The 16,729-nt window shown below is 41.1% G+C and overlaps 1 protein-coding gene across 2 annotated transcripts in view; it reads right to left on the bottom strand.

Annotated features, from left to right (window-relative positions):
* WDR7 (WD repeat domain 7) overlaps window positions 1-16,729 on the bottom strand; it is a 290,553-nt gene that overhangs the window by 185,328 nt on the left and 88,496 nt on the right. The window contains exons 17-19 of one of the 2 annotated variants that reach the window (XM_045849693.1): window positions 9,376-9,474; window positions 6,779-6,897; window positions 4,955-5,078 (exon numbers count right to left, since the gene is read on the bottom strand). In XM_045849693.1, the coding sequence (XP_045705649.1) occupies window positions 4,955-5,078; window positions 6,779-6,897; window positions 9,376-9,474 (342 nt within the window). The remainder of the gene's footprint in view (window positions 1-4,954; window positions 5,079-6,778; window positions 6,898-9,375; window positions 9,475-16,729) is intronic. The other variant, XM_045849694.1, reaches the window with a different exon arrangement.

Below are 16,729 nucleotides of genomic sequence, written 5' to 3'. Positions count from 1 at the left end.
CCCAAAATGCACTAATATTTACATGATTTTTACTGGCTACAATACACTTTTCTACTGTAATATATAGTTCCATCTTACCTTCTTGCATAGTGGTCCATCCACATTTGTGCTCAGAATGAACACTACTTTGTAACCACCAGAAAAGTGACTTCAATCCCAGGGACTACAGTGTGGCTTGTGGAAAGTCAAACCCAAAACATTGACTGGGAATGTCTTTCCTTGAACAAAGAAATCCTATTCTGTTTCCAAGGGGAATGAAAGGACGAGCCTAACCCTGGTAACCTTAACACAAAAGGGAGCTAAAAAGGCAGGGGCTCGATGAGAACAAAGGATTGTTCTTTCCGATGACATCAATATGTATTAAACACGATGTGCTACACATCCTTCTATCAATATCTGAGATGATGAATCTGCAAATTAATACTACATCAGCCATAACTGCACAACATTACAATAGCACCCTCTTTAGAAGGGATTTTGATTTATATAATGGTAGTCACTTGTGTGTGTTTAGTGTTTCTGAAATTAAAGGAGGAGATGAGCCACTGTGAGTGAGCAGAACACAACGTGCGAGAACTAATTACACTCGTGACCTCAAGCCCTAGAAGGTCACTCTGCATCACAGGCCAAAGGAAATCAGGACCCATCAGCATGTGCCTCAGAGCAGCACTGCCGGGAAGGAAGGGCAAGTGGGGTGTATTTTATAAACTAGCGGGTGCTTGACCTTATAAAAAAGTCAATGATCAAAATGCTGCTTGTACGGTGTCACAAATAAGAAATACATAAATAGGATTATGCAAAATATCTACATTGCAAAATAAATCTGAGAGGCATAAAATGTTTTACGTTCCTCTGAATTATAATACCATAGCATAAAACAGCACTAATCCTTCCTTATTAAGAATAATTCATAAAATTTTTAAGTGTTTTAATAATATAAAAGTGATTACAAATGCATGCTGAACAGTGATAACTTGGAAAACATTCGCAACATTTATAAGTCACTTGACAAGAATGTATGCACTGTTTATCATTGCAGTCCTGTTACTGTTAGAGCAAGGATCACAGATGCACATCCTCCAACTTTCCATCAGAAATCAGGCACTGAAAGCATACATACTGATGGCATTTATAAGGGACAGAATTTTCCTAGCAGGTTCAAGGACAGGGCTCCACTCCCTGGAACAAAATTCTTGATATCACTCGATTAGGAGTTGGTTTCTGTGAAAATCTGTGAACTGGCTTTCCAGTCAAGACGCATGATTGCCCCTGTCCTCCCCGGTGATTCGGGTCCACTTCCAGAGTCCCTGGGTGCAGGAAAGTAAGGTTAATTCTGGGGCAGTGAGAATAAGGAGGACGGAGCGGTAAGATCCGGTACAGGAAGGAAAGGGGACGGGCAGCCACTGCTCACTACGTGTGCCGTGCACTGTGCTGGGTGCTGTACCAGGCAGGCTTCTCCCTCGACTGCTTTCCTCACGTCCTCAGACAAACCCACAAAAGGCTCTCATCACGGAATGTGCCTAAAATTCCAGAAGACCCCAGTCACTCCGACCAGTCGACTCATCTTAGGCCCAGTGCAGCCACTTACTTACTGACTGTGAAGTCAGGGAAAGCTGCCGCCCACTTTGAACCTCAGGCTCCTCATCTCTAAGGAGAAGGGCTACTGCAGTCCATCAGCCCAGCGCGACGTTCTGTTCTTTGGGCAGGTGCATTTTCTGCATTTCAAATAACTAACAAAGGGACTCTTGGATCAAGCTCGGCTCTAAGGGAGGAGCTGCCAGTGCTGCCTAGGCAGTTACTGAGTATGTTTAAGGGCTTAGGACGACTGAATTATAAGAAAATACCTGATGAGTTGGTGTATTTATCAGATACGTTGCTTAGTATTTTCCCTACTTGAGGGATTAAGAAAATTCCTACACTAGAATGAAGGGTTAAGTTTCTAGAAGATTGCTTCCTGCTACAACTCACTATCGTCATCCTCTCCTCCACTGTCAATGCCAAAGGCAGAAGCCACGTCATGACAAGCACGCTGACGGTGGGCATGGGCGGTCCGCCAGCTGGCTCCGCGACCTCTCGATCCCTTGGGCCAGTGCATCTGGTCCACAGCCTGTGTGGTCATTCCTCGGCGCTGTGCGCTCTGCTCCTCGCTCCCCTTCACAGGCCCCACCCCTTCAGCCCGACATCCTTGAGTTAAAATAGAGAACTCCCAGCAAAGCTGGTTAAAACTAATTTTGCACTCAGTCACTGCAGAAGTCCCAGAATAGATTAATATATTATAGCAAGAGCTGTTAGTGTGGGATGTTTTAGTTTCATGTAGAATGTATTAATTCTTTTGCTAACGAATACAATTACAGTAAATGATAACATTAAAATTTTTCGTAAGTCAGCATTCAGTTCATTAATAAAGTATTCCGGATACTGTGCCAAGGACTTTGATTTACATTAATGGAAATGTTTAGATTTGACCAAGAACTACCTAGTTTATGCTTATTTAAACAATGATGAGAACCATTAAGGGTAATTTTTTAGTTATTTTTCTGCTCCATTTTGCTGTTGTTAAATTTAATATGGCTGAGAATGAAACTGAAAGCAGGATTAGTTAAGCCAAACATCTACGCATTCCTCCGCCCCCCACTCCCTTTAAAACCCAAGGATGCTGGAGGAAGCGAGACAGAATCAACAGTGGTGAGATGGTGAGTTCTGCAGTCTGCCAGTCACCTAGTGACGGAGGGACCATCAGTAAATGCTTTACTCTCTCTTGGCCTCACTGAACTCATCTGGGCGCAAGAAATGAGGGTGGTGGTGTGGACAGCGCCTCCTTAAGAGGTTTATGGCCACAGTTTGATGACGTGAGACTGACCAGGTACTTAGCAAAAGCCTGACAGAGAAAATGTTCAATTCATGGTAGGTAATGTCACTGCATCCCTCGTCCTGTGTCCTCTGGACCCTCTCACAGGCATCTCGCCTGTCACGTCTGTTGCTGCCTCAGGGAGTCGTCTGTGACCACCGCTCCATGCCTTCACACTGCACCGAACTCATTCTCATCTTTCCGAGGACAAAAACACACGTGGGGCCGGGTCCTCCGTTTCCTTCCGTAACAGCCTCCCAGCTACTTAGTCCACTTCAACCCATTCTCCTGCTCTACGCGAGTCCATTCCTAATAAAGCTGTCTTTACAACGGGTCTCAATGTTTCCACAACCGTGTTCTCATTGTAAGAGAACCCCTGGTGACTTTCTACACAGTTTCACATTCAGTCTACTCTACAGTTTGTCCTTCAGTTGGGGGATCCTTTGATCAATAAGGCTTATGATTAGCTGATGAGATAATTCTATTTTCCAGAAGATCACACGGTTAACACCACAAGTCGCCGAACACAGAGCACCGTACCAGGCTATGCGAAGGTGCAAGATTCCCATAGAGGGAATGTGAAGAGAGCTTTTTTCAGCCCACGTTATTTTTTTGAACATTTTTTTTAATATTTGACAAGATTTTAAACCTACTAATATTTATACAAGAGCTTTAAACCTGAGAATTTACGTAGATAAAGTCTATGTCTAAAAACCCTGGGTTTTAAATTTCCTTTTATTAAAATGGAAAAACTCCCTGTAAGCAAATAAACAATACTCTCTCAGTAAACAGTCTTACCTAGACAGATTAAAGAATTTTAACTGAAGTTTTCAATCTGTGATGTTTTGGTTACACGTGCAATATATATTTGCATGTAAAGATGATGCATATACTTATTGAACAAATACCTAGTGTTTGCCATGGCCCACGCACGGTTCCATGTGCTTTCTGGGACTCAGCAGAACCTATACAGTCTCACTCCCTTCACTTCATCGGTGACACAACGGAGGCTGAGAAAGGCTCAGTGTCCATGGTCACACATCTAATGAGACAACCACCGCGGTCAGCACTGGCAAATACCTGGTAGAGTTATGCCAGTTGTAACAACTGTGATCCTGTTTGATTCTGGCTTCCATTTCCTTCTTGTACAGTCCTCTGTTGCCTCTCTGGGCACGTGTAATGCGTATTTCATTGACAAGAATAATTGGTATTGGCAAAGGTCATTTAAAATGAATGAATTAAAAAGGTCATTTAGAAAAGGTCAAAACCCAGGCCAAATTTCCACAGCAAAAAGTTTTTGTAAAGTTTCCTTAAGACTTCATCTTAAAGAAAGAGTAAAACATTTATTTTCTCTTATACTCCTAACAGATGAAAATGTTAATTCTGGATTCTTCTTCAGGAAAATAAAGAATGAATCAAATGTTGAACTGGGATGAAGCATACTTTTTTCAAAAAAAGAAAAATTTATGATAGCACAAATATAACTTTTCTTCAGTGCACACTTGACCTAGGAGCATGATCACAAAGGTTTTTATTTTGCAAAAATACTAAAAAATTTCAACAATTTTTTTCCCTAGCCCTTTCCCAATGCCTTCAAATCATCCTTGTTTGAAAAATTTCATTCGTCAAACCCTCACTAATTTTCTCGTTGTCAACAGTACGCTAGTCTAACTCTACCAGGTCTTTATTTCTGAAGGATCCACAATTCCAACTTCACCTTGGACAGCTCGTGCCTTGTACCCGCTGCTACACGGCACCAGATGAGTCTAACAAGCAGGCACCCGTGAGCACAGTAAGGCACTGGGCAGAGACAGACACTACTGCTAAACAGGGTGGGGCTTGATTTGGGGATTAATTTTATAAGGGGTCAACCCATTAGTGACTATCTTGATATTTATATAACTTTTGCCTTTATTTTTTTTTTCCCTAAGCAAACTCCAAACCAAAGGGATTTCAGGAAGTGAATGCGCAGAATCTGCGGGTCCTTGTTTGCACCGAAGGTAAACGACTCACTGTGGATGACAGGCAGTAGCAAGCACACTCGCGAATTTTGGCTCTTTTCTAACGAGCACGGAAAGCTGTGCAGAAAACCACAAGAGCTCTTACGTGACATGACGTGGTCCATGTACTGGGGCAAGTACGGGGCCCAGGCGTCGATGGCCTCCTTCCGCCCGGCCTGCTCGATCCTCCTCAGCTCAGCCAGCAGCAGGGCCTGCGCGGCTTCTCGGACCTGGAGGGACCACAGACCCCAACGTGAAAAGGGCAGGTCCGCTGGGGAGCTGTCTGATAACCCGAACGCTCAGAAGTGAGAGCAATAAACCACATTTATTTACATGACCAAAACTGCCAACCAAACAGTGAGTTAAGACTTAATGGGGAATAAATTGGATGCCCGTAAAAATCAAAGATATTTTAATTACTGATCTCACTGAAAAAAAATTTAACACTGATAGACTGAATTATGTTTGAACATAAAATGCTCTGGGCTTAAAACTTTATTTTCCAAAGCTTTTAAAACATTCTAGCACTTTAATTTTGCACTATCAGGTTTAAATTTTCTATATAAAAGTTAAAAGCCATTGTTAGAACTATTAAATTTGTTCTCTTTAAGCTCAAATAAATTTAACCTTACCTAGTGAAACTTTATAATATACATACTAAATAGGTATTGTTTACACAAACATACATGTATAAATCCACACACTCATGTATATCTAAGGCACGCTTAAACAGTTTGTTTTCAACAAATAGGCAAATACATTCCTATATAATGGCATCAGTTCTATCGAAGGACACTAGTTTTCAAAAATTGTATTTTCTGATTTTTTTCTTCCTTTTCTTTCTTAACAACTTTTATTTTGCAGTTTTAGTTTAGTTCTGTTTTATTTTGGTAAAAGTGCCACAGGAACAGGGTTAAAGAAGCTTAATCAATTGTTACGTGATGTATCAGTCAATTACTATTTATAACTGAAAAGATAACTCAGCAGCATCTGATAAAGTTTGAATGAAAATTGTTTTAAATTATAACTGACTTATGAAGTAATTTCAAATATTATCCCATGTAAAACCAAGCATGCTGCAATTTCCCAGGGAAGGAAGACAAGGAAAGTAGCAAATATGTTCATTATATTTGGTAAACTAAAAACTCTGAATGATATAAACTGCTACAGCTCTATAGGTCAAATGCCATAATAAGGGAAATCTCTATAAAATGTTTCCAAGTCCCTGGTGATATTTTATTCCAAGCGGTACCTAATGCAGCGTAAGCCCATTAACACAGAACAATAGCTCTCATTTACTGAGCTCCTCCAGAGTGTCAGACTCGGCACTAACCGCTGGACTTGTGTTACCTTATTCAACCCTGACTGCAATCCCCGGGAGGAATATATTATTATCCCCACTTTACAAATGAGCTTCAAATAGGTTAGGTAAATTGCCCAGGGTCACAAAGTTAATAATTGGCAGAACTGATATTTAAATCCAGGTCTCTCCCATTCCAAAGACCTTCTCCTTTTATTGTAACGCAGTCCCTTCAACTGGACTGGGAATACTCACTGAGAATCTGATTGGTGGGATGACACCTGAGTGTGCGATTCTGGGGAAGGTGGGTGCATGCATGTATGTGAATACATGTGTACGACAGTAACAGACAGCTCCGTAAAGTATGTGAAACTTTTTATCAAATACTCACCGGCTGAAAATAAATCAAATAAGTAAATAAATAAATAAATAAATAAATAAATAAAATAAGCAAGCAAACAGAAACACTGTTTAGTATATAAACTGAAAAAAAAAACATGAATCCGTATTTTCTACCACTAAATAAACAGGTGATAAAAAATTAAACATTAGCCATTTTGGTGTCACATTTACACTTGTCCAGTGCCTTTCCAATGCTTTTGTTTCCTCCCCGCCTCACCCCAACATTACCTCCAGGCACCGGTCCTGCCACCTCCGAGCGAGCATCTCCAGAAGCGGGGGACGGAACTTGTCCAGCCCCAGCAGGTCCGGCAGCATGACGCAGTGCATGGCGGCCAGCTGGCTCCACCCTTGAAAATGCAAGAGATTAAAAATACTTTCAACATTCCACCATTTCCTGATGCAAAATTTTTTCTTTATGTAAGTATACCAGAAACATTAAAAAAAGGCATGTCTGCTAAACTGTTATAAATTATTTCAATTTATTAGCAAATTTTTTTTGGTGCATAATTTTATATCAAATGTATTTCATCTCTAAATCATGTAAGTGGTACTTATAAGAACTCTCAAAGTCTTAAAGCAAATAGAAACAGATTTCTGCATGAAGTATATGCAAACTCTACACGGAAAAGACATCTCTGAATAGTCCTTCTAGAATAAAACATATATTCGGAGGTGGGGAAGCACAGACTTGAAACCACTCTCAGTGAAAAGGGCATTTCGCACAGAGAGCCCGAGACAGGGTCACGGCCATCTGAAGGCCTGGCCATCTGTGCCTGACCACTGGGCCAGTCCTCAGAGATGAGTCCCTTCCCTGTCAGAGGGCCTTTCGTGAAGGTACTTACTGATCCCTTTTCTTAGAAAGCAAATCAGATATTTCATCACAATCATAGTGCTAACAGAGCACTCATTCTGAGAGGAAAATGAATTCAGACATTCCACAAAATAAAAATCTTACCATCCAAAATTTACAAACTCCTAAGTATCACGAACTCTAATCTACGGAAATAAAAGTTATTTTTTTCAAAATTCTAACCCACAGTATGGAATCTGATTACATGAGAAAATGAACACTGTAAACCACAATATTTAAAAGTACTAGTATCCAGACATTCTCAAATAATCATGTCAACCCTATTTTAAAGGTGTCTGAAAAACATACATACAATAAATGCCTCGGTCTTCCTAAATTACACATAAAGCCACTATAAATCCGTAATAGTTACCATTATCTCCTGGAGAAACATTTAAAGACAAATAAGAATAAATGGGGCAGGGGAGAGCTTGTCTACTACCATATCACAAGGAGAGTTATCTGGGATCATAGAATTTCGGCAAAACAACGTTTTAAAATAACCTAAACTGTAGTCTTCTGAGACAACAACAAAAAACCCACCTTGAAATGATTATTAATGATTAAAGCAAGTGAGTGGGAGACCAGACCCCCATCTCGAGATTCATCCTTTTAGAAAGGAAACTTTCTTCAACTGAGATGCAGAATTACATTAAGTAAGGTGATGAGTATGTGCTTTTTAGATTATAATTTATTTTCAACAGAGGGCTATATATACGTACATACATAAATACATGCATATAAATATAAATTACCACACAGTAATTTCTTAAAGTGCTTTACTGTCTCATAAAAATATGAAGTGGACTTATGAGCTAAATTTTTTTTAATGGGCTGAAGTTTACTGTGATGATTCTCACCATTCTCCAAAGTTAATGGCTGATTTTTGAATTAAAATATTCCTATCTTTCATAATAGCTTCACAAAGATAACCCTAATTATTTTTGCTAGTGCAGTCTTAACATATTAACCTTAATACAGGTCTCTGACGGGGAAACCAAACAAAAAAGTGAGTTACGTTTTTAAGAGCTCACGTCTTCTTTCCCCAGGAGTTCTACTCAGAACGTGGGCTCTGCACTTCACAAACACTGCACCACTCCTTCCATTTGGACGGACTAGAAACGCTGCTTATTAGTGAAGAGTCAGACTCACCCTGGCTGACCTTTGAGATTTTATCAATTCCCTGCACTTGATATTACTCAAACTGGTGAAGACTGAGCCCACGACGAAGAGCGTGGATACAACCAAGAGCTCCTAAGTTCCATTACGCTGCCAGGCAGTATAAGCAACCGTAGAAGGCCGCAGGGGTAAAAGGTTTGTGGATTCCATTCACATTATCAGAAGTCCAAGACACTTCCCACTAGTGTAACTCCCCAGGGATAATATGATAGCCTAGCTACATCTTAAAAACTAAAATGACTGATGGTTGCTGCTGCGGCCAGAAAGAGAAGTAGCAAGTAGGATAAGACAGGTGAGTTCCTATCAGTCTACACAGTCCCTGGTGCTAAGCATCCTTCTGAAGACTTTGCACATGAGAACGTGAATTGAGAGACTGTCGTATCTCCCTCCAACCAGGGCACGTGGTGTGTAAAGAGAGCAAACTGCATCTCTCCAGGGTGACGATACACAGAAAATAAACTGGCGGCTGTAACGCCAGAGATGACATGGTAAACGTCACCGTGAAAACCAGCGCCTCTCTCGCGCCTGCTTCACGCCCAGATCAGCGTCCTGCACTCCTTTCGCAGCGTTCTGGACCACAGGGCACGGGTTCGCTCCACCAGTGGGAGCGCCCCAGTGTCACGCCTGGCCCTCATCACTGACGTTAGCAAGCCAAATCAGTACATGGAATTTCACCGTCTCATACGTAACAGAGCAGGTAAACGTGTAGATTAGGTAAAAAAAAAAAAAAAGAACACGTCAAATTAGGATAAAGTACAGACTGGGAGAAAGTTGTTAGGAAGTTAAGAGAGAATACCTTCATTTACTAAGAAACAGGTATGGAAAGCAGGAGTAGAGGCGGGGCCAGAGCCAGAGTGGTCGGCGTCAGCCCGAGCAGAAGTGACAGGTGCAGGCACTTGCAGAGGAAAAGAGGAGAAACGAGAGAGAGAGGATTGAGGTGCAGCAGTTTCTGGAAAAAAGCTCAGAATTAGTGAAGAATGAAAAACAGAGTTGGCAAAATACAGTAAATGTGGAACTGAAAAATGGTGTTTTAATCAGACGGCATGACCATTAAGGGTTACAGCAAGGAAATGATATATTTTATTGAATGGCAATCACGGTGTAGCTTAAATTCCTCTTAAAACCAAAATCTATTTAATGTTACAGTCGAATGATGTATCAATTAAAAAAAAAAACAATTCTAAAAGAACTGAGGCTACAACGAAAAAAATGTCAACATATTAAAAATCAGCAAAAATGGAACTCAATTTTTAAAATGTATCACACAATGAAAAGTTTATGTTGGTCTTCATGTCAATTACACTTTTGCTAATAATTTTCTAACATTATGTATAAATTATTTTTAACCTCTCAAACCAACATCCACTGAGATCATTTCAATTTTCCACACTCAATTTATAGAAAGTCAATTTTAAAAAACCAACTTATAAAGAACATACATACTATACTTAACCTTTGCTAGGAGAATCCTAATGTAGCTTCATTCTTTGAAGTTAAAAAAATATTTTTACGAGACAAAAGCCATATATTCTAAGAGTGATTATTGTAAAATAGGTGCACGCCCCTCCAAAAAAAAAAAGTTATGTTACCAGGAAAATGTTTCAGCTGTAATTATCATATGAAAAGGCAAAAGGACCTTATGGCACACACGTTCTACAACTGGAGGTCAATGTTAAGATTTAGAGGTCACCATTTGACACTTCCTTCCTACGGAGAAATTACCATATGTCATGCACAAGCATCTTCAAATTAATCCCTCTCCTTTCTTCTGTCATTGAACAGCAATAGGTTTGGGCTCCTGAACAGATTAAGCATTGTCTGCTGAACGATATGTTTGCTTTTCGTGCAGTGAAGTTCTTTTGTAAATGCAGGCAGCTGCATGAAAACAACTTTTCATAATTTCCACACGAACGCATCATAATGTGCGTGAGGCACGTGCACGGTAAACAGCAGAACTAAAAGAAGTACATGAACAGTAAGAAAGAGATAGAAATTCCAACTCCATAAACTCTAAGAAGCATTTCTTGCACGCATAAAAGTTTTATATGGGAAATTATTTTTTATTGTAACAGACCTGTTTTTTGACCCTTCTAAAATTATAATTATTTAATAACATTGTACTTATAAAAGACAGCTGCTTTTAATTGTGTATTTCCTAATATCTAATTATTGCATTATAATCTTGCAAAGAAATCTAAAATATTTCTATATTCCATTGAATAATTTTATTTTCCATTTTTAAAATCATTTTAATTATAAATTAAGTTATTACAACCTATAAAATAGTCACTTCCTCATGAAAAAAGTTGGTGAGCCTTGGTGGCAAGGAGTAAATTTTCAGGTTTTAGCTATCATGCCACCAAAATTGTTGAGAAAGTTCCTCTGGTGGTTTCCAACAGCTGGGACATTTCTGTAATTTCACTTTTTTAAAAAAGGGAGAAATTATTATCCCAGAAGAGATTATTAACTTTATCTAATTTTATCCTTAATTCTGAAGGGACACTAGATAAGAGGGTAAGGAAATTCAAAATATGTAAATAAAAGTTTAGGGCTAAAGGATCATTACTTTACCCAGGTCACAGAAGTAGTAGGATTAAACCATAATGTTTTCTCCTAGTCGTAAGTCTAAAGGAAACTAGAAATGCTACCCGCAAAGCAGGTAGAATAATGTCTCAATATAATAGTGCTCTAGACAAGTAACTTTATTTCTAATGAAAGAAATAAACAGGTGCTGGGTATTATATTTTTGGAGTCCTGTTTAAATGGCATTGCATACAGAAAAAGCTATTTACACTTTAATAAATTCCCTGGGCACTAAAAGTCAAGGGGAAAACACTATAATAAAAAGTAAAAAATCATATTTACTCTGCTTTAAAAATCTCTACATCACCACCAAAAAATGCTTTATTTAGACTATGTCATAACTGAAACTGCAGAATCCAGAACTACTTCCACAATTAATTGAGATATTGAAATTAAATGCTGCTAGAGCTTTCATAACTAGAGCTTTTAAAATACTTTCCAGATACTTTCCAGAAAAATCGGCAATAGAAATAAAATAAGGAAAAAGCTCCACTTCCAAAATAAAAAGCTCAAGATTTAATGACAAATAATCCAGCGGAGGTTATGTGCAGAGCAGAACATCAGAGACCGACGCCATAAAACACAAGCAAGCATTTGACCTCTCAGCACAGGAAAGCTGCCACATCAACGATCAATTTGCTTCTCTCATTAAGGATTAGTAGTTACCCACCAGGGAGAACTGTTTCAGCGCGGCTTCAATGGTGATAGAAGGTACACAAGTTCTATTATTTTATTCTGGGAAAGTTCTCTTAAGTCAATCGCAGCTATGAGCCTCTTCAACTGCTCTCTCACACATGAAAAATAAAATTAAGCAAACCCGTGTGGCTGCACATACATGCACACGTGTGTGGTTCCCTTTGCATGGCCCGTATGTGTGCACAGTACTCAGTATTACAATTACTTGGTTTTCTGTTTTTGAACAGATCTATTTCAGTCTTCATTTGAACTCTGATTCTAAACCCCACTATTCCCTGCTGCCGTTGTAATATGAAAAATGTATATTGGACAGAAACAACATATTTTAGGTAGTAAGTAGTCTCAACACACTGGTCTAAACTTTATTAGCCTTCTAGTAGTGTACACAAACAACCCTTTTAATTCATTTTTTCAGGAGCAAAAGAAGAAACTCTAGAAAGCACAGAAAAATAAATGCAGCATCTAAAGAAGTAAGTTAATCAAAGCTTAAAACTAACAAGATGAGTAGAACTATTTAACGAGAAGTCCCGTTATCAAGACTGGGACGAAGCAATCACCGAGCTTCGCGAGGGCGGGCTGCGGAGGAGAAGGAGGCAGCCCACACCTGGGGCGCTGTCAGATGCGGAGACCTGAGAGCCGCACCTGACGTCTTGTCACGTTTCTTTATGCTGCACTTTCAAGTCTTAGGAACATGGGCATTCTAGGTATCTTTTAAATCAACATAAAGCATTAGGATGAAAGCATTAATCAAACAGTCTAAGAAAAAAAGGGACCATCTTGAAGCACTGTGGAAGAAGAGCACACACATCCGAGGGCAAGCGGGGAGGACACAGTTCCAGCCAACGGAGAGGATGAGGACCTCCCACAAGGAGAAGGAGCGAACAGCCCCAGACGGCATTCTGACAGACAGACAGACATCAAGGCAAAATATGGACGGGTTGATAATGCCTGAAAAACACAGGAACGCTATATAACAACCTCTAGGTCACCGCTGGATGACATCAGAATTGGAAAAGGTGCAGAAGCCATGACAATTTTATCTTGGCCCATCACTCCAGCCACAGAATATCCTTTGTTACTAGCATCCAAAACAAAGACAGGAGCTAAAACCAATACCCAAGAGCCATGGGGAGAGAAAGATAAAATTATAATGAACACTAACCTGAATTAAACATAGGGAGGCTTTAAAATTTTTCTACTTCACTTAATTAACATTTAATGAGTGCCTACTACGTGTCAGGTATTGGGCTAAGCATAGAAAACCTCACAAAGGTTACGCAAAGATGCTGCCCTCAGGTTCTCAGACTCTGGTAGAAAAGGCAAGTAGGCAATTAAAAATTAAAATAGGATCATAAGCTGCACTCCTCTGGATCTCCCCCACTAGCCAAGAGCTCCTCGATGGCAGAAGTGTCTTTTGTCGGCCCTCACAGCCAAAGCACCTGGTCCTGGCCACACGGACTCTGGAGCCCACAGAGCAGTACCCACAGATTCACTCCTTCGACAAATGTTTGCGGAGCACCTCCTAGGTACCAGCCACTGTTCCGACACAGTAACACTATCTAACCACCTTGAAGTCACCAAGCATTTGCTACAAGTGAGGGAAGACAAATAAATGTCCTTGTCCATTGAGCTTCCAAAGCAGACTTAAACTATAAGCCATTTTTTTAAAAAGAAAAGGCACAGAAGTTCAAAATTTCACGGGGTTCTCGGGCCCATCCACTGGCCTGATGTATGTGCCCCAGGGTTTCTGCTCCAGATCTTACGGCAGAAGGCTGAGAAACTCCTGGGTCATTTACATCAACGACTCTGAAGACAGTTCAACGATGACTGCTGCTTTCTTCTAAGTTTAGGCAACCTAAACTGAATCCACTTCTGAAAAATAAAATTGCAAATAGCACAGCACAGCCTTAAACCTTGACATCGCTTGGACTGGCTTCCGGACCTACCACTGAGCAACAAGGCGACACCGACGCAGATGCGTTCGCGGCGGAGACAAGCAGCAGAGACACAGACCCAAGACCGGCGCCGTGAGGCTGCCGAACTGACCAAGAGAAGTGCGTCATGTCAGAAGGTAAAACGGCCTAAAGCTCTGGGCAGACTTGGGGCTGGTGGACCAAAAACAAACATTTAGTTGTTTGACATCTCTCGCCCAAGGGACATGATTTATAAACTACAAGATCAAGTATCTACTAAATAAAAACCGTCTATACCAAAAAAAGTACACAACTGTCAGTAAATGTTATTATTGGCAAACACTGAATTAATAAACCAACTATTAGACAAAATAAACTCCCTGTGAAGAAATTATTTTCCAATAAAATACCCTGATATTGATTGTGAGAAAGTGTGTTAGCTAAACTATCTATATCTTCTTTATTCTCTGACCCACACGTCTATGAAAGGTCCACTCCCCAGCTCAAGTCTTTACTCCGTATAGATTGTTTTGCAGCAGAACAAGTATTAGCCCACATGTAAGTGACAGCTTATTGAAAAGGAGCACATTCCTGCTCGAAAAACAGACTGTGAGTCCAGGTGCCCTGCCGCGGGAGTCGGGAAGAGCAAACACGAGGAAGACGGACAGGTTCACAAGAAGCCCAGACAAGAAAAGCCGGGGCAGAAGGGGAGATCGTGCAGGCCTCTAACTGCCGAGCTGGGGCCGGAGAACGTGGAGCTCTCGTCTCTGTCTCTCACCACTTCTTACACTAAACTGGTTCTTTTCGTTCATGTACGGTCTACCAGATGTACATAAACTACCCAGGGGAATGTAAACCAGACCCATGTCTCTAACATCCCCAGTTCATGAACTTAACAACACTTTATGAGAGAGATCATTGTGCCGTGTTTCCATCTGATGCTCAAACAGAAAGCGGGAGTCACGATGCCTCCCTACAGTACTTTCCTATGGAACTCAGCAAGTACAGACCTCCGCCCTTCATCTACGCCAGAGGCAAGCGTCTGTGCTGTTCCAAATGGGAATTCCCAACTCCACTGCCCTAAGTAAACGCTTCAGGAAAAACTCAATTCTCGGTGCCTTCTCACTGCTCTCTGAACTCGATGCTCTCTGAAAGAAGCGACACTAATGCATTCCACCGTGAAAATCCTCGGGCCTGACCAGGTGAGCCAATTCGATCCCACACTGGTGGTCAAGGACATGACGCATCGTGGCCGTGTCACAAATTGCACTGGGTCGCTTGTATCGGCTGTGATTTCTACAGAGGGAGAAAGATGTAGTCCAGGAAGAAACACGAACTGTAATGAATGATGGTGAAGATAATGATGAAGACAACAAATAGTATCTCTAACAAGAACGGATTTTAAATGAAGCTTTGAACTAACTAAAGGCAGGGCAGTGTGCTCTGCAACTGACCTGGACAGGATAACCCGAAAGATATTTTCAGTGGATTTACTCTCGAGTTAGAAGGTGCTGGCCGTGTCCTATGCTTTAAACATGCCTCGTGCCTGTGTGAGCCTCTTTCCATTTCTCTCTGAAGTAGTGCTCTAAAAATGTTAAAACTATACGACATAAAGTACACTCACTTTATAAGGTAACAGTATATTCAGGACATTTTAAATGTGAAGAGGGAAGCCCTGGCTGGTGTAGCTCAGTGGTTTGAGCGCGGGCTGCAAACCAAAGTGTCGCAGATTCGATTCCCAGTCAGGGCACATGCCTGGGTTGCAGGCCACAGCCCCCAGCCGCACATTGACGTTTCTCTCTCTTTCTCCCTCCCTTCCCTCTCTAAAAATAAATAAAAATCTTAAAAAAAAAGGAATATTCTTTAAAAAATTAAAAAAAAATAAGTGTGAAGAGGGGAACTTCTACTTCTGGGTAAGATGGAGTAACACAGATGTACGACCCTACATAAAAAACAAAAAACAAAATACATACAGCAAGGGTCCTAAGCCGTAGGACATCAAGCTGGACGGAGAGCCAGGGAGACAAAGGACCCCACCGCTGCCCCAGTGCACGGCCTCGAGGGGTTTCTGGGATGAGACACGGGAAGGGGGAACTGAGGAACAGCCCAGTGGTTTCCCTGAGTTGAGAAGACAGAGCGGAGAGTCTCAGGAACCCCGGGCAGCCAGAGTTCACAGGACCGAGAGAAGAAAAGGCAGAAACAGAGCTTGCTCCCACCAGCCCGACGGGAAAACTCAGTTCACGGGGCACTGCAGACAGCACTCGCGCAGGGCTGGCCTTGGTCACGGGCAGTAACTGGCTGTAGACAGAGAGCAGCGCTCCCAACCCACTGAACGAATCATAACACCAACACAGTGTTTTCCCTCTTTTCCACTTTGGCCATTTTGATGGATGCATATTCATCTCCCACTTGGGGAAACATGTTGGCGTTATCTGCTAACGCTGGAGATAAATACACGCAGGAATTCCACCTTTAGCTACATACACAGCAGACACACTTATAATGTACACTAAACCTCGGATACAAGAATGTTCACAGCAGAATTATTTATGAAAACCAAACACTGGAAATAATGCAAATGTCTATAGACAGGATGAATGGATGAATGAACTGTGGTCTATTCATTCCACAGAACACTATACAGCAATAAAAATGAGCAATGAAAATGAACAAGCCACAGTCTAATGCAACAATATTGATAGATCTCACCAAAGAAGCAAACACAAAAGATACATCCTCCATGATTGACTGAATGCATATAAAACTCAAAACATGGGCAAAATCGAACTACAGTGTTTAGAGATTCAAACTTGGCGGGGGATGGGGGGGCAACTACAAAGGAAAGAAACACAGGAACTTCCTAAATGTCAAGACAGCTGCCTTCGGATGGGGAGGGGCTTGGGGGCGGGGGTGCTGGCCACAGTCGGTTGTTCTGTTTCTCGTCCAAGGATGTAGTCA

This window comes from Phyllostomus hastatus, unplaced genomic scaffold (assembly GCF_019186645.2).
Source record: "Phyllostomus hastatus isolate PE091 unplaced genomic scaffold, TTU_PhHast_1.1 phas_contig_80, whole genome shotgun sequence".
NCBI classification, from domain to species: domain Eukaryota; kingdom Metazoa; phylum Chordata; class Mammalia; order Chiroptera; family Phyllostomidae; genus Phyllostomus; species Phyllostomus hastatus.
Note: the sequence above shows the minus strand (reverse complement) of the source record. Positions and strands in the feature narration are given on the sequence as shown.